We start from the raw sequence: 25671 nt of genomic DNA, 5'->3' as shown, positions 1-25671 counted from the left end.
GTCAACACAACTAAGCACTTTCTCCTGCAGCATTCTACCCCAGCCATAAGGTATAATGCATGTTGACAGAAAAGCTTGGGAAGAGGGTTGGGACAAGAGGTGGTGCGGAGCAGGCTTCTCTCAGCAGACAGGGCATCGAGACCAATGGGCAGCCTTGGGTGCCTGTTTTGTCGAGAGAGTGGCCAGGCAGTCCAGACACTCTGTCAACACAGTGGAGCTCTCTTCTGATTGGCTTTTGTGTGCGGCCGCACTCTGTCGAGAGAAGTTTTGTCAGGAAGTCTCTTTCAATAGTGACTTCAGTCAGTAGAGCACTGTAGTGTAACCGTAGACTTAGAGTGCTGGAACTGGCCAATAAAGAATTTCTTCTGATGCATGCTTTATGCAATGCAGTTCATATTGCCCAGTGAGGCCTCAGATGTGGGTGACATATTGAGATAGGGGCTTACACAGGAGACACTGGAGACACATGTGGAAGGTTTGAGAGGCCACATGTCCCACTAAACATCATGGGGTGGGTAGAAGGCCAGAGCCTTTGGGCTGCCCAGGATACAAACAGGGAGGCCTGGTACCTGCTGCAGGGCTCAGCCGCCCCTCACCCACTCCCTGCATTCACCAGCTGCTGGAGGGAGAAGCAGAGTAATGTGGTTCCGCATCCTGGCTCCCAGCACGTCGCTTGGGTGAGGGTGAGTCTGCCCTCTGAACTCACTGATGGGAAACAGAGCAAATGTGTTTGACAGCCAGGGAGCTGCGCCGTTTCATTCCACTTCCTCACACTGCAAACTGTGAGTGTAGGGGAATGGACTTCTGCTTCTGGCAACTGTCCCCTTCCAGAGTCCCCTGTACTGCCTCACTTAGGGAGGGAAGAGGTAGGGCAGTGGTGGGGCCTGTGCCAGAGCGGGTGTTATTCCAGCCCTTGCCCAGGTGGCACCGGTAGGAGTTACATAGCCAGCGTTCCCGCTGTATCCTTCTTCACCATTCGTCCTCATGGGAGAGATGTATTAGGAGCTCTGGCAGGGGTCACAGCATCTAGTGCTTTGGTGATGCTGCCCGTAGGCAGCCAAAGGTGGGCTGTTGAATTTAAACACCCTCCACAGCTGCTTGAGTTATTTTATTGCCTGCAGCAAACAAGAGTTGAGAGGTTGCAAAGGTGGTTTAAATCAGAGGTGTCCAACCTTTTTTCATTGGTGGCCATGCATCATTTTTTACATGTTCTGGGGCCGGACACAAAATAGCCCCAAATCTGCTCTCCTCACAGCCCGAAACCACTCCCACCACCTTCAGGCTTAACGCCTCGCAGCCCTAAACATTCCCCCTCCCCGCCCCCAGGCTTAACTCTCCCCTCACAGCCCCAGGCTTCCCCAAAGCTTAAACCCCACCCCCCACCGCTTAGCCAGGCACCCTACACCCCACCCCGATGACTCACCAGCGCTGCTGCTGGAGCCCCGAGACCCGCCCCACCTGGAGCTACGCTGCTGGAGCCCCAGGAGCTGTGCCAGCTGGAGCCTGTGCAAGTTGCAGGGCCCACATGAGCCACGCCGGAAAAATGGTAAAGCTGCTGGTGGGGTGGGCCAGTTAAAAAGGCTCCATAGGCCGGACATCTCTGGTTTAAGTCATCAAAAACTCCTCTCTTCCTTGGCTCTGACATTGTTTCTTTCAGGCACAGTGTAAAATTGCACTCTTTATATTAATTATTTCCAGGCTGTTAAGTTTTAATTATGGCCACATTAAAGGGTATGTTAATCTAGAGTTATAGCTTTATCTTTGTTGTTTATGAAGAAAAAAATGCTTTAATATTTACACTTAATTGGTGTTAGCCTTAGATAGTTCTGACTTACTGTGAAGTGGGAATGGTCATTATCCTCTTGCTGCTGATGTTTGCTTGGGATAATAAGTTCATGTGTTTATATAGTGATATCTGTGTATTTTCTTTTGAAAAAATTTCGAAGTGCCTTCCTTGTAGGATCAGTTTTTTATTTCAGACCCATTGCTCTCTTTTACCTTTCATAAACAAGGCTTCTGTAATCTTCCTTGTATTTTGTCAGTTTTTCAGTATCTCTCTTGCAAATGATCTCAGCAGCAATTCCAGGTACCTGGCTGGTGAAACACTGAATGTATGCATTTCTTCCCTACAAGGTCTGTTGAGATATGAAATGAGGCAGGATTGTATGCTGAAAACATTTTAGCCGGTGACGATTCTGATCAGGCTCAAAAATATCTTCTCCAGTTACTTATAACTTTTATTTTAAAATTTCTCACCCTAAATTGTACACCAAGGCTGTGTCTACACTAGCAAGTTCTTTTGAAAGAGTTTTTGAAAGAAGGGGGCTGTTTTGATAGATCCCACAGAGCGTCTACATACACAAAGCATTCTTTCGAAAGTAAATCGAAAGAACGCAGCACTCCTTTCAACAGCTGTCTTCCACTCCTTTTTCAGGAAGAGCACCTTTTTTTGAAAGCTTCTTTCAAAAGCAAATGTGTGCAGGTACTCCCCAGGGCCCTTCTTTCGAAAGAGCGGTCTTCATGGCACCTGATTTTTTTTGATCCCTGGTCCGTTCTTTTGAAAGAGTGGGGGCTGCGTGAACGCTCTTTTGAAAGAGCAGATCACTTTTTTGATCCACTTTTTTTGTATGTGGATGCACTCTTTCGAAATAAAGTTCTTTTGAAAGATCTCTGTAGTGTAGATGTAGACCAAATAGCTGACTCATGGCTAGTAATGTGCTGAGTAGTACCAAGCTTCCAACTTCTGTTTGGCTGGAATTTTAACTCATTTTTAACTCTTCAGATTTCACCTCCAAAAAGCCTTCAAGGGGTATTAAAGCCCACAGAAGAGGTGTGGATCAGTGAAAAAGTGTTATAGTGCAAACTGTTTTGTTTCATTAGTTGTTAGTGATGATGATGTGTGTATATATAGGATGCTTAAACACTCTTAAAAATAATACATATGTAATAATGGGTTGACAAAGTATTAGCCACATTCTGTAACATAATTGCTAGCTAGAAACCCATTTCAGACATCTTCCTGTAATTATTTGCAAATAATGCTTAATTAGTTTTACTGCACTTGTAAAACAAACACATGCCAAACAGATATATTTGCAAATGAGGGTCTTGTCTAGATGAATAACCAGTCTGCAGAAAACCATGGTGTAGATTGAAGTGTATGAGCATCTCCCTAATACATCTATTTGCCCTTATCCCTAAATCGCATCCTCGAGGATCGAGCTCACAACCTTCCGTTTTGTAGACTAATGCTCAAACCACTAAGCTATCTATCTCCCCTGAAAAATAATGGAGATATACATCTCCTAGAACTGGAAAGGACCTTGGGAGGTCATCTAGTCCAGTCCCCTGCCCTCTTGGCAGGACCAAGCATCAACCCTGACATCTATTAATACGCTTTGATCGATCCTGTTTTGTAGTGTGTGATCACCAATTTATTTAAAATAAGAATGACTGAGAATAGAAATATTTAAATGTTGAAAAACATAAAACTGTTTGCCTTCTTACCAGAGTTTAAAAAAAAAAAAATTGGGCTCATGCGGTGTCTTTGGTTCCAGACTTCCAAACACATAAACTTCACTCTTAAGACCAGTGTCTTTTAAATTAGGTTTCAGGTTTTTTACTTTAGTCAACCAAATATAAATTTTCCACTTCTTTTAGTTCAGAGCTTGCTGAAGACCGTGGACTATTTGAATATAGAGGGACGTAGAATTGTTGAAATATATGGGGTTGGAAGGGATCAGGCACTGAGATAAGACCAACTAAATCCATACTGTCCCTGACAAGTGTTTGTCCAACCTGTCAATAACACACAGCCCGCGTCCCTAGTTCTAGCACCTATGCTCCTCACACACCAGCAGGGCAGGGATAGGAGTCAGGACCTGATTATGCTCATGATGCTGTCGTACATAGAGGCTAAGGGTCTTGCCCTAAGGCACATACAGGGCATAGCAGAGACCTGAACTCTGCTGTGCCCACTCCTAAACACCCAGTACTGTCCTTTCTGTTTTTATGCAAAGTAAAGTCTTACTCTTGTAGTTTCATAAATTATGGAAGAAGGAGAAGAATGGCGTGCTGTTGGACTGCCTTTTGTCCCCATAAGTTAGACTAGTCGTTTGTTGGAGAATAAATATCTTTTTTTAAAATGGTTGCTACAACAGTTTAACATTGCATTTGTTATTACCATTGTACCATACTGTCCACAGATATGTAATCCATGAATCTTCTGGTCCTTCTCTGCAGATTTATACTAAGCCAAGTACAGTCACTGCTTCAGAAACAGCATCCATGGTGAGTTTATATTTCAGTAAATTTAAAAAAATACATTTATCATTTAAAAGGTTCACTGAATATGAATGAGTAGAATTTCGGTCTTTACTGGAACATAATTTTTAAGTTACCATTTCGTGGCTTTTCATTTTTCAAAAAAAGAAGCATGGAGAATACACTAAAAGTTTGTGAATAGCACTTCACACTTCTGCAGTGTATTTCTTGACAAAATCTCAAAAAGTTCTAATAAGCTCCCACTCTTGCAATATGTTAAAGTAGGGCAAACACCTGCACCCTAGAAAGGTTGACTTTGTTGGGCTTCACATAGGTTCAGGAGTCTGTCAATATACAAAATATTTCAGGAATGGGTGCAAAGTAGATAACACAACACCCCTGGTGAAGGAATACAGCCCATTTGAATCACCTCTGAAATAAAAAGGGGGTTCTGGGTTGGAACACAACTTTTTAACGGGAGAGGACAGGAAATGAAAAGCAGAACCTGAAACAGGGGAAGCCAAACTATTTTAGTTCCCATCATTTTTTGCCTTTTTTTAATTTACACTTATATGTGTTAGCTTAATATTGGAAGTGTTTATTTCTCTGGTGCAGAAATCTTGAGCCTAGATTTGTACTTTTTACAAGTTGGAGCTTTCTGATAAAACACGATGCTTGAACATTGGCTCCATCTGACGCTGCCTGTTGCAGTTTTGTGGGTGTGCGCGCGCACATGCATTCCTGCAGAGCGGAGATGTGTGTGAGGTATTTTAATAGCAGGGATAATTACATAATTCTTTGAAACCATCCCACAGGATTCTCACTTATCCACACCCTCCCTCCCTCAATTTGGAGATTCAGCTTTTTTGATGTGTGACCTGGGTCTTCCATCTGCATATTCATTTTATGTTGTTTTTTGTAGGAACAAATCCAAGAATCTCTCTGTCATCCTCAGTTAAACTGGGGTACTGTTATTTTTTTGTTTTTGAAAGCAGCTGGCAGACACATTGTGGGACTTTATGTTGGGAGAATGCTCAGTAAGACAGAGCCCTTGAGCTAGCCTTCAAGTTTTAAGAGCTGGAGAAATTTCCCAGGATGACTGGTGCAGGTAGTGTGAGACTCGAGCAGTTAATGATGTGTGGTGATCCCTGCAAAGACTAATTACAAAAATATTTTACCGGAGTACTACTGCATCTGTAAAATGTCCTCAGATGCCATGGCAATGGATAAAGATAAAATTGCTTAAAAATATATTTTCAAGTAATATTGTTTGCATTCACACATTCAGATAAATTGGCTAGTTTATATTTTATAACAAGGGAAACACAATCACAGGAAAAAATGGACAGTGAAAATCAAATATCTCATGTTTGCTTCCTATCTGTGGGTAGCAGATGTATTTGTCACCAGGGGGGACTATATAGCTCTTATTTAAAAAAAAAAAAAAGACCGAAAAGATCGTATTTGGTGTGAGGGTTAAAAGAAATAATTTTGTATTGATATTTTTGGAGTAATTTTTCATATGCATGTGCTTTTTATTGTCTCTTTCCAGCCTGTTGCACCAAAATACACATATACTCCTCTGAATCATCTTAAAGGTGGAACTATAGTCAATTTGTATGGTGCTGTGAAATTCTTCAAACCCCCATATATAAGCAATGGAACAGGTATGCACTATGTCGAACAGAAAAGTTAAAATCTTTTAATGTCACACTGTCTTGAATGCCAACCTTAGGGCAGACACTCCAAACTTGCTGTATACTCTATAATTAGATTTCACCCGTCTAGTTATGTTCGTGAACTGCTGAAGTACAGTTTTACCATGGAGTCACAGACTGTTCCTTTAAGCATTCCAGTCTCTCTTGCCACCCAGGCAAGTTGAACTTAATGTTATCTTGTTGCCAGACATCAGAGATCACAAAATACTTAGGTTTCTTTCAGTCCTAAGAGACCAGTCATTTACTCCAGGTAAATTTGTACCTCAGATACCACGCCAAAGACAATATAAACAGAGAGGGAGCTGTGCTAGTCTATACACTGTCAAAACAAAAAGCAGTCAAGTAGCACTTTAAAGACTAGCAAAATATTATTATTAGGTGAGCTTTCATGGGTAGCCAATCATGGGGTAACCTAAAGATTTATTTATTCAGGGAAAGAAATGACTTATTTACAGATTAAAGCACCCAAAAATGAGTGTGCATGCGTGTAATGAGTTATAGTCTATGAATTTAAAAGGTGACAATTGTAGTAATCTGTTAGCACCAAATGTTCTTAGGGCTGTGTTGCTGGCAAACCAGGTTGTTTAAGGGCCGTAGGCCAATTTACTTGCTATTTAGCTAGAGTAAAGTAATTGTTGCATACAAAAAAGTATATAGGGTGTTCAAGGTGTTTAGAACTTACGGGGGAATTACTTGTATTGTTCCCACTTATCTATTCCTTTACAATGCAATAGCAAACTTTTACATTGTGTGTATTCCATCAAATTTCAATGAAGCCTTGGGGATTGCAAATGAGGAAGAGCGCTATCTTCAGAACAAATGTCCATTGTGCGTAGTGATCAGAGATTAGAGATTCAAAATTAATTCCTTGCTCTCTGACATCAGGAGAAGAGCGCACGTGAGTAATGATACTGTCAGCTTCCTTTCTGTGAAGCTATAAATATGGACTCAGGAAATGCTGGCGATATCTCTTACAAGGAGATAAATAGTCTCAGAGGGGTAGCAGTGTTAGTCTGTAGCTTCCCAAAAAAAAAAAAAAAAGCCAGTCCTATAAACATTAAAGACCCATTTCTTCAAATTCTGAACCAGAAATGAGCAAACAGGATAAATATAAAACAATAAAGCAGACGTAGCTCTTTAAAGACTAACAAAATAGTTTATTAGGTGATGAACTTTCAAGGGGCAGACCCACTTCTTCAGATCAGATAAATATAAAGCAGGGAGGGGAAGAAAGAAGAAGGGAATAAAAAAAAGAGAGTGGGGAAAAATGGGGAGCGGAAGGGAAAGTCACCTATCATTAAGATGGCCTTTGGAAACAGTACATTAAGTGGGTTGTCTGCCATTCCTGCGATTATCAATGATGCAGAAATTGTCTTTGTAATGCATAAGATATTGAGATCCAGTTGAACTCTGGGTTAGATGTGTCAAACTTGCAAATGAAGTCTAATTCAGATGTCTCACTTTTTAATCTGGTGTTAAAATCCCTTTGTAATAGAGTTGGTACCTGGAAGGTCCATTTTGGTATATCCTGTGAAATTAAAGTGTTCCCCTACAGGTTTATGTGTATTCCAGTTCCTGATGTCTGATTTATGTCCATTCATCTTTTGGCACTGGCCCCCAAGAAGAGTTAATCTGGTTTGGTGGAAGCCCTGAACCTCAGTTTCTACTCCTCCCACTCCTTTGATCATCCTCCTGCCCATGGTGCTGGAGCGTGAGGAGATTGAGGTGTCTCAGACAGGCCACATCAGTGTTTTTATTGCTTCTCACTGTTATGTGGCCCCCCAACATACATACAATAACGCATTAATACCACATGAGTTGGTAGATACTGATACAGATATGCTCCCTCTCAGGAGTGTCCTATTTTTTGAAAGTTCAAATATGGTAACCCTATTCTCTAGGGACCAGTAGACAAATACCTTTACTTTAACTGACTTGGTACCTTGATTCTGATCCAGTAAATTAATTTACTGTCTGATCCAGTAAATTTCATGTTTTAGACTCATTTTTCAAACATGTGCCTGAGTACTCCTATAGGAAAGTCCTGTTAAACTTGATAGAGCTACCCATGCATAAGTGTTTGCAAAACCAGGTCTGTAGTGTGCCATGTGATACTTACACACTTTTGGTGTTCTAGCATGACTGAGATGTTTTGTTTTAATTTTCTTGCATGATGCATTTCTTGCATCATTTTGCATCTTGCAAAATGATAACTTAGAAGAGAATTATTTTTTACTTGCTAGTAAATCCTTTTTATCCTTCTCCCCTTTCCTATTCAAGTGATATTGTGCTGAAGGGTGTTTATTCTCTATGGTTTTCGTTCTCTGGAAATTGCTGCAGATTATTTTACTTTCCTAAGGTGAGAATGCATATTTGAGTTTATCTATGGCTCTAGTGACCTCTTGAAAATTTCAAAGAAAATGTTCCTTACTCAAATGGACTTTTTCCCTTACTGTTGGGATTTGATCATTAATTATTAGTAGGTATGTGTCTTTATTTGTTTAGAGGAGCTAGGTGGTCTCAGAATGTAGTGTGTTTATGAATGGCATTTGACAGATTGCAGTGGTACGCTTGACACTCTGAAGACGTGACTCCTTTGAAAGTAAAAACTTGATGCTAGATATTTCATTTTATGTTTTACATCAGATTGGGCAACTTGCAGCTCCCATGGGCTGCAAATGGTGAACCACGGCCAAAATACACAACCTATCTGGCTTTCTACCAGTGTCTTACCCTGATGAGCCCGCCCCTGTTTTAAATCTTTGACTGAAAAAATGTCTAGCACTTTTAATATATGTGCTAATGTTGTGTTTTTGTTTTTGTATGTATTCTTCCACTTTCCATACCAATACCATATGTATTGTTCCTTATGCCTTTAAAAATGTTGCAACAGTAGTAGCTGTGTATTTTGAGCAAACTGCAGTTTTACTCCAAACACAATATGCTGTGTCTTCCATATTTGTAGTTACTGGTGCATTCTCCTTTCTTTTGAGATTTCTCATAGAGCAGATAATGTTGACATCCCTGTCTGGGAAAAGTAAGGCTACTAATTCTCAAGCAGTGGGCCAGATTGCAGCCTCTATTATTCAGTATACATTGCCAGGTAAAGTGGAAGCTCCTACTGCTTTCCTTGTTCAGTAGCATATTTTTGGACAGCCTCTGTGTGCTAGAATCTGGCCTACTGTTGTGTAAACTGCTTCCCTATTATCAAAAGCAATTTCATTTTTTGATGTAATTGTGATTGATTCATTTTTCATTGATTACTATTTTGTTACTGAATTCTGCCTTCAAAGAGTTCTTAGCTTTGATTTGCCATTTACAGTAAAAATAAAAAATAATTTCCCACAGTTCAGGTACATGTTACAGTGGTATTCAACAAGCGAGTTAGCACTCCATTTTATACATGTTAAAACAGTTTTCAGCTGGAGTCTGGGGCACCACGTCTACCAAGCTGGAATAGTGTTAGACTTTCTGGGGCCTAGGGCAGAAAGCCAAAGCTCCACTGAATGGGACTGAAGCTCAGGGCCCTGAGCCCCTCCACCTGGGTCTTAAGCAGAAGCCTAAATAACTTTAGGTTTGTGTTGCTCCACGTAGCATAGGGCCCTGGACACTTGTCCTGTTTTCTACACCCTAACAATGACCCTTACTTTCATGTACAGAAAAGCAGTTGTTCTGGCACAGGTGAGCTAGGCAGTTTTTAGAGCATGTTGGGAAGAGGTGGAGGGGGTGGGGGGCATAGAAAGAAAACTGTTGAGAATTCCTGTGTTGATGTTTATGACAGCTTTCTGTGAGAATTGGCGGCTGGCTTCCTTAGAAGCTGTGCCATATTACCCCGAGCTAAGATTCAAACTATAAGCTGGAATGTCATTGGAATGGCTTACAATGACAGATAATTTATGAGCCAAGCTGATACTGTAGCACAGGGGTGAGCAAACTTTTTATGTAGAGCCCCACTTTTCGTTCCTGCAATTAACAGGGCCCACAGGAGGACCACAGGAGTGGATGTGTGGGGGGGCACTCAGGAGAGGAATGAGATACTTGGGAAGGGAGAGCCCTGAAGGGGGAAGGCTGCTCGGGGGAAGACCCCAGGGGGGGTTGTGGGAACTCAAGGGGTGCCCAGAAGGCAGAGGGGCACTTGCGGGGGATGGGCGGGGGGGACTCAGGGAGCTCACTTGTATCACCAGTTCCAACTCATAGGCGTTTCCCTTGTTGCGCAGCTAGCTGTGGAAATTAGCATCACTGTAAAGCAGGGAGGTGGTGACCCAGGGCTGTGCCGTGTTAAGGGGTGGCGGTGACACCAGGCCAGAGATGGCCTTGCACCCCTCCTTGGGCAGCAGCACTTGCTCTGCACTGGCATCTTGATGGGAGGTTCCTGGGCACCCGCGTGACATTGGCTGCAGAGACTGGACTGGCCACCTTACCAAGCCAGAAACTCCACTGGCCGCCCCTGCCACCTGGCTCAGAGCCTCCCAGTGATACCGCCAAACATTCTAATTTGCCCAATAGGCACTGCTGACAGTGGGGTGCCATTCCCATTGGTTATCGTACTCCCTTGGCAATGGTGATAGGAGAGGCAGGGGAAGCAGCAGAAGACACGGAGGTGAAGGGCTGATTGTGCTGTGCTCCCCTTATGAAATTTCAAACCCCCCCACTTAGAATCACAGAATGCTAGGACTGGAAGGGACATTGAGAGGTCATCGAGTCCAGCCCCCTGCCCTCATGGTAGGACGAAGTACTGTCTAGACCATCCCTGATAGTCATTTATCTAACCTGTTGTTAAATATCTCCAGAGATGGAGATTCCACAACCTCCTAGGCAATTTATTCCAGTGTTTGCCCACCCTGACAGTTAGGAACTTTTCCCTAATGTCCAACCTAAGCCTCCCTTGCTGCAGTTCAAGTCCATTGCTGCTTCTTCTATCCTCAGAGGCCAAGAAGAACAAGTTTTCTCCCTCCTCCTCATGACACCCTTTTAGATACCTGAAAACTGCTATCATGTCCCCCCTCAATCTTCTTTTTTCCAAACTAAACAAGCCCAATTCTGTCAGCCTTTCTTCATAGGTCATGTTCTCTTGACTTCAGACCATTCTTGTTGCTCTTTTCTGGACCCTTTCCAATTTCTCCACATCTTTCTTGAAATGCGGCGCCCAGAACTGAACACAATACTCCAGCTGAGGCCTAACTGGCACAAAGTAGAGCGGAAGAATGACTTCTCATGTCTTGTTCACAACATACCTGTTAATGCATCCCAGAATCATGTTTGCTTTTTTTACAACAGTGTTGACTCATATTTAGCTTGTGGTCCACTATAAGCCCTAGATCCCTTTCTGCCATACTCCTTCCTAAAGAGTCGCTTCCCATATTGTATGTGTGAAACTGTTTGTTCTTTCCTAAGTGGAGCACTTTGCATTTATCTTTAGTAAACTTCATCCTGTTTACCTGAGACCATTTCTCCAATTTATCCAGATCATTTTGAATTATGACCCTATCCTCCAAAGCAGTTGCAACCCCTCCTAGCTTGATACCATCTGCAAATTTAATAAGTGTATCATCTTTGCCAATATCTGTATTGTTGATGAAGATATTGAAGAGGACCGGTCCCAAAACAGACCCCTGCGGAACCCCACTTGTTATAGCTTACCAGCAGGATTGAAAACTATTAATAACTACTCTATGAGTACAGTTATCCAGACAGTTTTGCACCCACCTTACTGTAGTCCCATCTAAATTGTATTTGCCTAGTTTATTGATAAGAATATCATGCGAGACCATATCAAATGCCTTGCTAAAGTCTAGGTAAACCACATCCACCGCTCTCCCTTATCCACAAGGCTCGTTATCCTATCATAGAAAGCTGTCAGATTGGTTTGACATGATTTGTTCATTGCAAATCTATGCTGGCTGTTCCCTATCAGTTTACCACCTTCCAAGTGTTTTCAGATGATTTCTTTAATTCCTTGTTCCATTATCTTTCCTGGCACAGAAGTTAAGCTGACTGGTCTGTAGTTTCCTGTGTTGTTCTTATTCCCCTTTTTATAGATGGGCACTATATTTGCCTTTTTCCAGTCTTCTGGAATCTCTCCTGTTGCCCATGATTTTCAAAATATGATAGTTAAAGGTTCAGATACCTCCTCTATCAGCTTCTTGAGTATTCTAGGATGCATTTCATCAGGCCCTGGTGACTTGCAGACATCTAACTTTCCTAAGTGATTTTTTACTTGTTGTTTTTTTTATTTTATTTTATCTTTTTATTTTATTTTATTTTATTTTATTTTATCATACTTCCCCTATATAAAACTATGGTGCGCCCACATCTTGAGTACTGTGTGCGGATGTGGTCTCCTCACCTCAAAAAAAAATATATTGGCATTAGAAAAGGTACAGAAAAGGGCGACTAAGATGATTAGGGGTTTGGAACAGGTCCCATATGGGGAGAGGCTAGAGACAGTGGGACTTTTCAGTCTGGAAAAGAGGCGATTAAGGGGTGATATGATAGAGGTATATAAAATCATGAATGGTGTGGAGAAAGTGAACATAGAAAAATGATTTACCTTTTCCCATAATACAAGAACTAGGGGACACCAAATGAAATTGATGGGTAGTAGGTTCAAAACTAATAAAAGGAAATTTTTCTTCACACAGCGCACAGTCAACCTGTGGAACTCCTTGCCGGAGGAGGCTGTGAAGGCCAGGACTCTATTAGGGTATAAAAAAGAACTCGATAAATTTTTGCAGGTTAGGTCCATAAATGGCTATTAGCCAGGGGTAAAGTATGGTGCCCTAGCCTTCAGTACAAGGGCAGGAGATTGATGGCAGGAGATAAATCACTTGATCATTGTCTTCTGTTCTCCTTCTCTGGGGCACCTGGCATTGGCCACTGTCGGCAGACGGGACACTGGGCTGGATGGACCTTTGGTCTGACCCAGTATGGCCATTCTTATGTTCTTATCTTCTAAACCTTCCCCTTTCCACTAGCATTCACTGTTAGGCATTCCTTCTTCAGACTTCTCGGTGAAGACTGAAAGAAGTCATTGAACATCTCTGACATTTCCAAGTTTCCTGTTAGTGTTTCTCCCTCCTCACTGAGCAAAGGCCATACCCTGTCTTTTGTCTTCCTCTTGCTTCTAATGTATTTATGAAAAGTCTTCTTGTTTCCCTTTATGGCTGTAGCTAGTTTGAGCTCATTTTGTGCCTTTGCCTTTGCCCCTGCTGTAGCAAACCAAACTGGGGCTATTTTGGGAATGCATGTCCTGCTTGTTCACCTGGATAATCAAAGCTGCGTCTACACGTGCACGCTACTTCGAAGTAGCGGCACCAACTTCGAAATAGCGCCCGTCGCGTCTACACGCGTCGGGCGCTATTTCGAAGTTAACTTCGACGTTAGGCGGCGAGACGTCGAAGTCGCTAACCTCATGAGGAGATAGGAATAGCGCCCTACTTCGACGTTCAACGTCGAAGTAGGGACCGTGTAGACGATCCGCGTCCCGCAACGTCGAAATTGCCGGGTCCTCCATGGCGGCCATCAGCTGGGGGGTTGAGAGATGCTCTCCCTCCAGCCCCTGCGGGGCTCTATGGTCACCGTGGGCAGTAGCCCTTAGCCCAGGGCTTCTGGCTGCTTCTGCGGCAGCTGGGGATCTATGCTGCAGGCACAGGGTCTGCAACCAGTTGTCAGCTCTGTGGATCTTGTGTTGTTTAGTGCAACTGTGTCTGGGAGGGGCCCTTTAAGGGAGCGGCTTGCTGTTGAGTCCGCCCTGTGACCCTGTCTGCAGCTGTGCCTGGCATCCCTATTTCGATGTGTGCTACTTTGACGTGTAGACGTTCCCTCGCTGCGCCTATTTCGATGTTGGGCTGAGCAACGTCGAAGTTGAACATCGAAGTTGCCGGCCCTGGAGGACGTGTAGACGTTATTCATCGAAATAGCCTATTTCGATGTCGCAACATCGAAATAAGCTATTTCGATGTTGGCTGCACGTGTAGACGTAGCCCAAGTGTTCTTTTCTTATTCCTAGAATTCAGAACTTTTGTTATGAACTCATCATTTTATTCATTTTCTTGGTGATTTGCAAAGTGTCTTTTCAATTGTGTTCATGGCACAGAATGCTCAGAGCCAGGACTGGTGGCTGTAAACAAATTTTATGGCACCACAGGAGACTTGGCAGCACCCATGGTAAGTAGTCATCCAGCTAACTAAAATCATGCTGGGTTGTGGGTGTTGCTGGATGAGAGAGTTCTGGATCAGAGAGCTTCAACCTGTATCGGGATTTTATGTTTGATCACCTCTGTGTTTTGCTGGGAATTTTATTGTGAGTTTTTTCACAATCTAATTGACAGACTATGGGTTTTTTTGTTTTTGTTTTTGTTTTAATTTAAACCTGTTAATAGAGGTCTTGTTCATACATCTGCCTCTACAGAGCCAATCTTCAAGAATCACATGCTTGGCTATGGAATCTTTTACACTGCTAGATCCTGCAGATTGTTATATAAGATTATTTTTTTTGACCTAGCAAAATCCAGTCCATGTTACACTTTTTTTACCCTGAGAAGCTGCTGTGAAATGAGATATGTCGTACATTAAATGAAGATAACAGCTAAGCTTACACAAATGTGCATTAGGAGAAAGGGTGATTTTAAAAAAATCCACCCCATTTTCACCCATAGAAATACACGTTCAAAGTAAATTTTTTTAAAAAAATTGTGAACCAAATCCCTATTCAGTTTCAGGATTCTACCCCATGCAAAGTAGTTCCTTTTCAAAGAACAGTTGTGAAATTGTGTTGTTAGCTCTCTTCACCTCAAAACAGAACAAAGACAACAAAAGGTGAGTGAGGTGATATCTTTTATTGGATGATGTGTGTTAGATAATATATTTTATTAGACCAGATTCTAGTGGTGAAAGTGGCAAGCTTTTGACCTACATAGAATTCTGCCTCAGGTCTAGATGTTGGTGCAATAAAACTCTGTTACCTCACCCACCTTTTCTCTAATATCTTGAGACCAATATGGCTACAACAACTCTGCATAAACTCTTTGCTCGAATTCTCAGCAATGATTTTATGTTGTGCTGAGGACGTGAAAAATTATAGCATGACAGTTGTTTGAGCTAAACATGTTTGAAAAGAGTACTGTCAAACCATAATGCTTGGTCCCTTTTAATTAGCATTCTCACCCTTCAATAAATAACAGCACAGATAACTTCAGAATGGTATACAAATAGTGATCACACACATGCACACCAATGAAGGGGTTTGTAGTATCCTCATTGTCTAGATGGGAAAACTGGAAGAAGGAAGTTACCTGCTTTATTAGTACAGTAATTCTGATATATGCCTCATTCTAGAATATTTATTATAGTCCAACTGGCAGAGTGTAAAAGCTTTCCAGCATAACAAGAAACACACTGTGAAGATAATTACAGCAAAAGCTTATTTCTGAGAAGATAATGTGGACATGTAACTAGTTTCTGTACTGTAATAGAGAGGAAGCCGTGCTAGTCTATACACTATCAAAACAAAAAGCAGTCAAGTAGCAGTTTAAAGACTAGCAAAATGGTTTATTAGGTGAGCTTTCGTGGGACAGACCCACTTCTTCAGACCATAGCCAGAGCAGAACAGACTCAATATTTAAGGCGCAGAGAACCAAAGACAGTAAGCAAGGAGGACAAATCAGAAAAAGATAATCAAGGTGAGCAAATCAGAGAGTGGAGGGGTGGGGGGGAGGTCAAGAATTAGATTAAGCCAAGTATGCAGGCGAGCCCCTATTGTGACTCAGAAAGTTCCCATCCTGATTTAAACCACGTGTTAATGTACCGAATTTGAATATAAAAGCCAGCTGGGCTGTTTCTCTTTGAAGAACAGTGCGAAAGTTCTTTTTCAGTAACACACATACATTTAGGTCATTAATAGAATGCCCCATTCCATTAAAATGTTGACTGACTGTCCATATACATTGGACAGACTTCTAATTCCCTTAGACAAAGGGTTAATGGGCACAAAACAGACATCAAAACACTCCAGATCCACAAACCAGTCAGTCAACATTTTAACTCTTTAAATTATATGAGATCTATTTGGGAAAGGAATTGTACAGTGTCCATTTTGTAGTGCTTGATTGTACTGAGATGTCCCTCCTGTTCATCGGTCATCAAAATAGGCAGTCTTAGAGCTTTGCCTACTTGAGAATAGGGAAATCAGATCTCAAATTGATCTTTCACAGATATAATAAATACAGCAGCTATGCAATTTCTTGCCCTCCTTTTGTAGAAAATAGGTGTTGCTCCTTGCAGAACCTGATAATTTGGATCAAAAGGAAATCTGAGTTTTTGCTAGACCTTGTGAGGTATTTCTTTTTTACCCCTCCTCCATGACACACATTCTGTACCTTGATGTTGTTGCAGAGGATATTGGAACTCTAAAAATAATTAGCTGTCTCCCTGTGTTCTGCTTACTAGGACATATTTCTCATTATTATTCCTCTGAGGGTGTTTCAGTAAGGGTAACTTCAGTTACTGGAAAATAACTTCCTTATCTGCTGTTTACAGGCTTCCAAATAGGCCTCATTAGGAATGAAAATATAAAGTATTATTAGGACCCTACCAAATTCTTGCCCCATTTTAGTCAATTTGAAAATGGATGAGTGTTTGATGGCCATGAATTTGTTATGGCCCTAAGTGTTGTACAGCAGGGGAAAACACTGTAACATTGTCGGGTTTACTGAAAATTGCTGTTGACTGCCGGGTAAATACTGACTTCTTAATGCATCTGGTTTAGGAGCAACTATACCAATAATTTGATTAGAAACATTTTACTAGTCACTGATGACACTACTTACTTGAATTTAATTTTTAAATAATACATAATTCAGTTATTAATTTAAATACCGTTGATCTTAGAAACACATTGTGCAAATAAAGGAAAGAATTCTTTGTATTTATTTAAGCAGATTATATAAATGGATCTATTCATGAATTTTTGATTAAGAATTAGAAGTACTAGCCTATTTTCTTTTATAATAATACTCCCTGGAAATTTTCAATTATTCACACCAAGGGCTTTAGGTAAATTGGTCATGATTACCTTTAATGCCTAACAGAGAGTTTTATGTTTCATATATTTGATTTATATCTGCAAATTCCACCTCCCTTGTCCCACATGGTTGCCATCTGACTGGTCCCAGACAAGAGAATTTGCCAGACAAGGGAAGGTTTCCTGCCATGGCCCCAAGCTGCCACCTCCCCCCACCTCTCCTCCTGCCGCTGGGTTGCTCCCCTATCTGGCGTGGGCCCATGCAGGAGATGTAGCTCCAACCTTGGGTGGCTACCCTTGAACAACAGGACTGCAGAGTAAAGCTGTCTCTGGCCCTGCATGGCTGTGGAGGAAAGCTGACTCCGAGCCTGCATGGCTGCGGAGGAAAACAGCCCCAGTTCCATGGGGGAAAGCCAGCTACAGCTCCACAGCCCTGGTGGCTCCGGCTCCACAGGGGAAGTTGGTTCTGGCCCCGTGGGGCTGCAGGCGGACACCAGCCCTAGCCCTGTGCACCCACCCTCCCACAGGGGTTGCTTGGGTAATGCAGGATCTTCTGCAACCCCCCCCCGCCCACATCCCCGGGCTGCTGGAGGATGCAGGTTGTGCTGTCCTGCCTAGCTCTCTGAACTAGTGACATCCCTCTTCCTGCTGGACAAGGGATATTGCCAGACCAGAGAGTGATGGATTTAGGAGTTTCAGCCTGTAGTTAGGTAAATTATTGCTAAAATATGCAATTTTTCTACTTTCCTGGGCAATCTAGTGAACTGTGTTTAAACTCCGTCATATTTTTAAAATTTTTTTTTCAAACTTTATTTTAGCCAGTCAGTTAAAAACTTGGTTAAAATGGTGCATGTGGTGGGGAGAGTGGGGGTTTTATTGTAATGGTGGCTATCAGTCTAGTAAAGGAATCTGTTGTGTTTGGTAAAGCAAAATTGTCCTTTGATTATTGAGCTTCATTAATATTTTAAAGTCTGTCATTAAAATTAATCTGTATCAATTGCATCATTAAAATTGTGATTAATTGCACTCTTAAGAATGGAATGTTGTTATTTAAACAGTTTTGGATATTTTCTACATTTTCAAATATGTTGATTTCAATTACAACACAGAATATACAGTATAGAGTGCTCACTTAAACTTGTTTGCAAAAAATTTGACGTGAAAAAGTTAATATTTTTTACAATTTACTTAAAAATTCTGTGTTGCAGGCTGTCATGAAAATTGAACTTACAGATGTAAAATTATGTACAAAAAAGCCTGCATTCAAAAATAAAACAATGTAAAACTTTAGTGCCTAAAAGTCCACTCAGTCCTATTTCAATCAGTCAGACAAGGAAGTTTGTTTCATTTACAAGAGATAATTCTGCTTGCTTCTTGTTCATGATGTCACTTGACAGTGAGAACAGGCATTTACATGGTACTAGTATAATCCATATCTCAAAATATTTACATGCAGATGCAATAAAAACTGAGAGATCAAATACATAGGACTGAGGGAGGTGGGGTATGTTAAATATCTTTCCTGAGATAATTACTGACATAAAAGGAAGGGAAGCAGTCCTTGTAATGCATGAGATAATTTCTGTCTTTGTTCATCCCAAGTGTTAATGTGTTGAATTTGAATATGAACCCCAGTTCACAAATTTCCCTGTGTAATCTGTTTTTAAAGTCTCTTTATTGTAGGACGCATTTGTCTTTTTTTACTTCTCCTGGTGGGTGATTAAGTTTTATGAATGCTTGGTAGAGATCTTGAAGTTTCTGGTCTCTGTCAGTAGGATCAGAGCAGATACCATTGTGTCTAAGGGCTTGACTATAAATGATGGATCATGTGGTGTGTTCTGCATGGAAGCTGGAGGCATGTAAGTAAGTGTAGTAGTCGGTGGATTTATGGTAGAGGGTGGTGTTGATGTGGCCATCAGTGATTTGTACTGTGATGTCAAGGAAATGTATCTCTCGTGTGGAATAGTAAAGGCTGAGATTGATGGTAGGGTGCAGGTTGTTAAAATCTTTGTGGAATTCTTCCGGAGTCTCTTTACCGTGGGTCCAAATGATAAAGAAGTAATTGATGTAGCGTAAGTAAAGGAAGAGTAAGAGGGGACTCGAGCTGAGGAATCATTATTCTAAGTAAGTGATAAAAATGTTAGCATATTCTGCGGCCATGTGGGTGCCCCATAGCAGCCTGCTAATCTGGAGGTATAAATTGTCCCCAAATTGGAAATAAGTGTGGTGAGAACAAAGTTACATAGGTCAGCCAGCAGATTTACTGTGATAAAAGCAGGGATGGTATTTCTGATCGCTTATATTCCATCTTCATGTGGAATATTCGTGTACAAAGCTTCTACATCCATGGTGGCAAGGATGGTATTGTCAGGAAGGTTTCCAATGTTTTGTAATTTCCTTAGGAAGTCAGTGGTATCTCGGAGATACGTAGGAGTGCTGGCAGCATGGGGTTTGAGGAGGGAGTCTACATAGCTGGATAGTCTGGTAGTAAGGATGCCAGTATCCAAAATGATAGGGCATCATAGGTTTCCAGGTTTATGAATTTTAGGAACCAAACAGAATAATATGAGTAGGGGCTCAGATGGTGAGTCTGATTGAATTTGGTCTCGAATAGAGGCCAGGAGTTTCTTGAGTAGATGGTGTAGTTTTTTTTGGAATTCTAAAGTGGGAGCAGAGACAGAGGTCCGTAAAATGTTGTGTTGGAGAGTTGTCTTGCAGCCTCCTGTTTTGCTTCTTGCTAATCTAAATTGTTTTATTGGGGAAAAGTACCCAGACTTCAGCCTTAATATCAAATGTTTTAACTGTATAATTGTTTACGCTACCTGCTGCAATGTTGGTGTGATTTGTATATAATTTTTTATACATTACCCCACGAGATGTAGGTGCTGTTGTAATATTATACAAAATGATAGTTTTACCTTCCTGATTGATGACTGGTTTCTGCCGTCGATTATAATAATTTGATTAAACTGACATGGCCTTTGTAGTTTGTTGATTGCCATATGAGGTATGACTCAAGCTAGCATTGATCTAAAATAGGTGGTTGTCATAATCCCAGCACTGAATTTGAATGTTTTTTGTCTGCCTTGTGAAGATCTCTGTAACCCCTGAGTTGAGTTATACACACTCCTGTCATTTTATGCAGTCATTACAGAAGCCCCAACAGCATTCATGTTGTCACTGAAACAAGGCAAAGTTTCTGGGGTATGTGCTCTATTCTTACTGTTTGTACTAGTAGCAATAATCAGTATAATACTTAAACTAGGTTATCCGTTGCTTTCATAATTTAGCTTCATAAGGTAAGAATTGGTGCCACTAACTGAAGACTCTAGACAACTTGAGACACCAGAGTTGCAACTGAGTTGGATGCAGGTTGCTTGAACTCTGACACAGGCCATGAGAAATGCCCAAACATTGTCCCCTAAAGTTTACCATCCAACCCTGAAAAATATCATGCTCAACTTCTGAAACCCCAAAGATGCTCTCTTAACTCTGCATCTTCCTCTCTGACTATGAAACCATTGTGAAAGCAGAGATCTGCCTTCTCCACTCTGACAAACAAAATGTTGTCTGGGCCTGATGGAAATCAGCTGATCGCTGTACTGCAACAAGTGGCTGCAGATACTGTTGACGTTAAATCTGCAGTCTCCATTCTACAGACCACTGTGATGGAGATTCAGAGTATATGAAAAACGCTATCCAGGTAAATGGGTAAAGCAGAATACAGATTTCTGAAGTGAAAGGTGCTCTCAAAGGAAACAAGTTACAGAACTGTAATAATATCAGCACCAATAAGACCAAGCTAATTGACCTAGTTGATCTAACAGCAAAATGGAGTGTTATTGTGTGGACAAAGAAAGGCAAGCCTTCTGAATTTGTCTCTAAACTGCTAACTTGTTGAATCTATTTGTAGATTTCCACGAAAGCTCACCCAGTAAACTATTTTGCTAGTCTTTAAAGTGCTACTTGGCTGCTTTTTGTTTTGATAGTGTATAGACTAGCACAGCTTCCTCTCTGTTACTATTTGTAGATGTTTGTTTTGATATAGAACGAGCACAGTGGGTTCTTGCCCCAGGCCAGTTCCAGGATGTTGATTTAGAGCATTTCCTGTGAAGTTTATGGATGCTGCTTTACCACTAAGGAGCTTATATTGCAGTAATCAAGAGGTGATGTGGGAAAGAAGTAGCTATTATGGCAAGACCCAGAAATTAAAATACTGCCCTTTCATGATTATGCCCATGATGTGGCTCTAATGAGGCAGCTGCAAACCAAGCCAAACAATTCCCTGGAAAGATGGACTTGAAATTCCTTATTAAATACCTGACAGTGCTCCATGTTAAGAATGGAGGCAAGATAGTTATCATTCAGTTCCCCCTGAGGCAGAAAAATGCCTCAAAAATCTACCTCCTCCCTTGTGAAAGGAAGTGTCTTTGCAGTGATGTGGCCATATAGAATTAGTTTTGTTCTCTGAGCTCTGGTATGGTTTGTCTAAACAAATTGATAGACACTAGCTGAAATTGATATTGACATGTCAGTTCTGTTTTTTTCCGCTTTCTCATTGCTGTTGAAGGATTAAAGGGTTATCAATTTACTTGGTCTTGCCTTAGCTCATGGAAAATGATTTTCAAAACGGAAAAATCAATCATTTGATCAGTGATTATTTTTTAATCATTGTCTCATTAGATGGTGTGTTCTCAGAGTTCTATTGGTAGCAGGCAGTTTAATCATCAATTTTTGCAGGTCAGACAAATGTGATCCCAATTGTTTTCATAATTTCTGCAAGTATAAATGACATGGGCCATCAGACTGTTGTCACAGCTGTAATTGTTATATGCTTGCATCCTTTTGACTGGCATTCCGCAGAAGGAGAATACCTGAAAACTTCGGAGCAATTTGGACTCATTTTTCAGCAGTTGGTGATAAATGCACATGCTGAAAATAGATGTTTCATTTCCCCTCCCTTTATCCTCACCCTCTTTACTTACTCTGTATACTATAATGAATCTTGTACTTTGGTATGTTTGTTTTACAAAGCTGTCAATGTGTGTGTGTATATATGTGTATGTATACCTGTGTGGGTGTTTATATAAAAAATACAATTTTTAAATGAAACTATTTCATTTTTTTCGCTCTTAGGAATGCTAGTTTTCTACATTTTGGAACAGTGCGCCTGGGGACAGAAATTTTAACGTTCAAAAATATGCACCAAAAGATAGAAAAAAATTAAATGAAAACTGACAATTCAGCTACATAGGATAGAAGGAGGTGAGGGGAGATGGGGAAGCAAATTATTTACTGCAAGTGCCTATTAAGTGGGCTGTCCCCTTCCTTTTGTCCTATGTTAGCCAGTTCATCAGTTTTCATTTCATTTTTTTCTATCTTTGTGTTGACAAAGGTGGTATTCCTCATCGCGGAGAGACAGAATGCTGTTGGCGGAAGTGCTGAGGTTTGTCAACAGACTGTCAACAAAACGCATTTTGTGTGTAGACTCCCTGTGTTTTGTCAACAAAACCCTCAGTGTAGACATAGCCACAGACTTTGAGTTTGCCTTTGTGGTTTGTTTTTGAAGTGCAGTGCAATTTCCTGTGTCTCTAACAGACCCCTCAACAAGATAAAGAGCTGTGCATATGTTAAGAATAAATTTCAGTGTGAATTACCACCTGCATGGGAAAGATTGCAAGCACATATCAGTAGTTTGAAAGTTTATTACCTGTTTATTACTGTCAAGTTAGGCCCACTGGCAAAATGTTTTATATAAGAGAGAAAATAGTACAGAGGATGAGAACTATTTAACTAATGCATCTTCTGTAAAAGATGTCCCCAGAAGAACCTCTGCTATGGTAGTTTCAGAAGAAAACGAAATAACAAAGAGAGAATGTCAATATAAGTGTAATAAAGTGGTGTGGAAGCCCCTAATATCATTGATGGGGGGGCAGAGGAGGCAAGAGCTGATAGACCCAGTTGACATTGTCCCCTCATGGGGACTTAGTCCCCCTACCAGCCAGCCATCCCCCAACAATATTTGTGGTCAGAAGACTCAGCCCCCAGATCCTGTCAGTTGGGTTTTGTTTTTGTTGTTGTTTTGTTTTTTTAATGACAGGAGCAAGGAGGCTAAGTCCCTTGGCCACAAATATTGTCAGGGGCTGTCTGGCCCCAATGGGCATTGCAAGTGGGAGGTGGGGGCTGGCATAAACCAGGTAAAGGGACCGTATCAACTGGTCCCTCAGAACTTGACCCTCCCTCACAATGACAGGGTCTGGGGGCTGAGTCTTCTGACCACAAATATTGTCAAGGGATGGCTGGTTGGATGGCTGGGGGAGAGGACTGAGTCCCTGTGAAGGGACGGTGTCAACTGGGTCTATCAATGCTTGCCCCTCCAGCCCCCTGTCAATGATATTAGGGGCTTTCACCCTGCTTTATTATACTTACATTACAACAAGAAGTCCCAGTAAGAGGATCCCACTCCTTAGATACCCCTCTGAAACCAGCCGCCCCGCACCCACTCATGCATCTGATGAAGCAGGCCTTTGCCTACAAAAGCTTATGCTCCAAAATATCTGTTAGTCTATAAGGTGCCACAAGACTTCTTCTTGTTCTTGAAGCTACAGACTAACACGGCTACCTCTCTTAGGGGGCGTCTACACTAGCCAGCTACTTCGAAGTAGCTGGCACAACGTTGAAATAGTACGTGTCGCGTCTACACGTGCCATCAGCTATTTCGGTGCTGAAATCGACGTTAGGCGGTGAGATGTTGAAATTGCTATTCCTATCTGAAGATGGGAATAGCACCCTATTTCGACTTTCAACGTCAAAATAGGTCGTGTGTAGATGATCCGTGTCCTGCTACGTCGAAATAGCGGGGTCCTCCATGGCAACCATCAGCTGAGGGGTTGAGAGATGTTCTGTCCAGCCCCTGTGGGGCTCTGTGGTCGCCACGTGCAGCAGCCCTTAGCCCATGGCTTTTGGCGGCTGCTGCTGCTGCTGCTGCTGCTGCAGCTGGGGGTGCATGCTGCGTGCACAGGGTCTGCAACCAGTTGTCGGCTCTGTGGATCATGTGCTGTGCAGGGCGTGTGTCTGGGAGGAGCCCTTTAAGGGAGTGGCTTGGGGCTTTGCTGGCCCCTTATTTCGATGGGGAGCACTTGTGTATGTGAACACTCCTCATTTCCTTCCGGGGTGGCTCCTTTTGATGTTCTCCGTCCCTACTTCGACGTTGAACATCGATGGCACCAGCCCTGGAGGACGTGTACACGATACGCGTCGAAGTAGCCTATTTCGATGTTCTTATGTTGAAATAGTCTACTTAGACATAGTGTGCTAGTGTAGATGTAGCCTTATACTTATATTGACGTTCTCTTTGTTACTTGGTTTTCTTCTGAAACTACCTTAGCAGAGGTTCTTTTGGGGACATCTTTTACAGAAGATACATTGTTTAAATAGTTCTCATCCTCTGTACTATTTTCTCTCTTACGTAAAACATTTTGCCAGTGGGCCTAACTTGACTGTCTCGTCTCCTTTTCATCTACTTCACCATTCTTCCCAGGGTGGTTTCAAGGTGGGGCAAAGTAGCTGAGGTACCAGTTGACATGGTATGGTCACCTGGGTGATCCCAGAGCACATACTGATGGTGGCAAGTGGGTGTGAGAGTTCCCTGGTGCACTAGTTGGCTTATTACACAAAAGTCATACCTAAAGGGAATACTGCCCGTTAGTTAAAATGGAAGGTGTTCTTTCAATGCTGGAAAAGCAACTGAGCAACCAGTTTACATGGTTCAGTCATCTTCTGATGCCAGCCTATTTGGTTTTCTTTTGCCTGGGATTCCCTACTTTTCCTTCTTTCCTTCTGCAAAAATGGCCATTTGCTTTCCATGGAAGGGGAATGATGGCAATGCAATGGGAGAAGATGACATTGCGTACCCACAGACAGTTTCAGGGCATTTTTTTTCCCCCATATTCCAACAGCAAAAAACAAAGAAACAAAAAACAGAATGCTACAGGGCTGAGGGAACTGTGGGACAGGTTCCCACAATGCACTGCTGCATCAGTTGATTTTTGGTGATTTAGTGTGGCAGCACTAACTTGAATTTGTGCGTCATTTGTGGGGAGGTGAGGATATTCAAATATGAATTTATAAAACCCGGCATTACAAATTCAAATTCAATAAATTTGAATTTATCTCATAGTGTAGACATAGCATCGCATGAGAAACTTTAATTCTTGAAATTATTTAAGTAGCTGCTTCCCGATTTTACCAGTGAGAAAACTGAGACTTGTGAAGATGTGAGATTCCTCAACCTTACAGTGAACCAAATGCAGAACAAAGAGTAGAATATGAGAGTTTGTGATTCAGAGCCCTTTGTTCAAGCATCCATGACCTATTCTGACAGTTTCTGCAGTGTGTGATAGGACAAATTTTATTATTTGTTAGCATTGCTCCCTTGATTTATGTGTTAATCCAAATATGAATGTGAATATTAAAATATCCGTAAGCTTTATACGTTTTTAATATATTTTACAGATTATTGTTCAGTTGTAACCATTGTGGACCAATCAAATGTGAAGTTAACATGCACACTTTTTAATGGAAATCTAGATGCCCTTCCAAAAATCTACAAAGTTGGAGATATTGTTCGGTTTCATAGAATAAAGGTACATTTTTTAAAATATATTTTTG

The 25671-nt window shown here is 41.5% G+C and overlaps 1 protein-coding gene across 4 annotated transcripts in view; it reads left to right on the top strand.

Moving 5' to 3' along the window:
• Window positions 1-25671, top strand: part of POT1 (protection of telomeres 1) — a 166747-nt gene that overhangs the window by 77840 nt on the left and 63236 nt on the right. For 3 of the 4 annotated variants that reach the window (XR_012643941.1, XM_074984119.1, XM_074984121.1), the window contains 3 exons: window positions 4243-4290; window positions 5816-5930; window positions 25516-25646. Coding sequence is in view for 3 of the 4 variants with exons in the window: in XM_074984119.1 (XP_074840220.1) it covers window positions 4243-4290; window positions 5816-5930; window positions 25516-25646 (294 nt within the window). In the remaining variant the exon portion in view is untranslated. The remainder of the gene's footprint in view (window positions 1-4242; window positions 4291-5815; window positions 5931-25515; window positions 25647-25671) is intronic. The other variant, XM_074984120.1, reaches the window with a different exon arrangement.

This window comes from Carettochelys insculpta, chromosome 1 (genome assembly GCF_033958435.1).
Source record: "Carettochelys insculpta isolate YL-2023 chromosome 1, ASM3395843v1, whole genome shotgun sequence".
In the NCBI taxonomy this organism is placed as follows: Eukaryota; Metazoa; Chordata; order Testudines; family Carettochelyidae; genus Carettochelys; species Carettochelys insculpta.
Note: the sequence above shows the minus strand (reverse complement) of the source record. Positions and strands in the feature narration are given on the sequence as shown.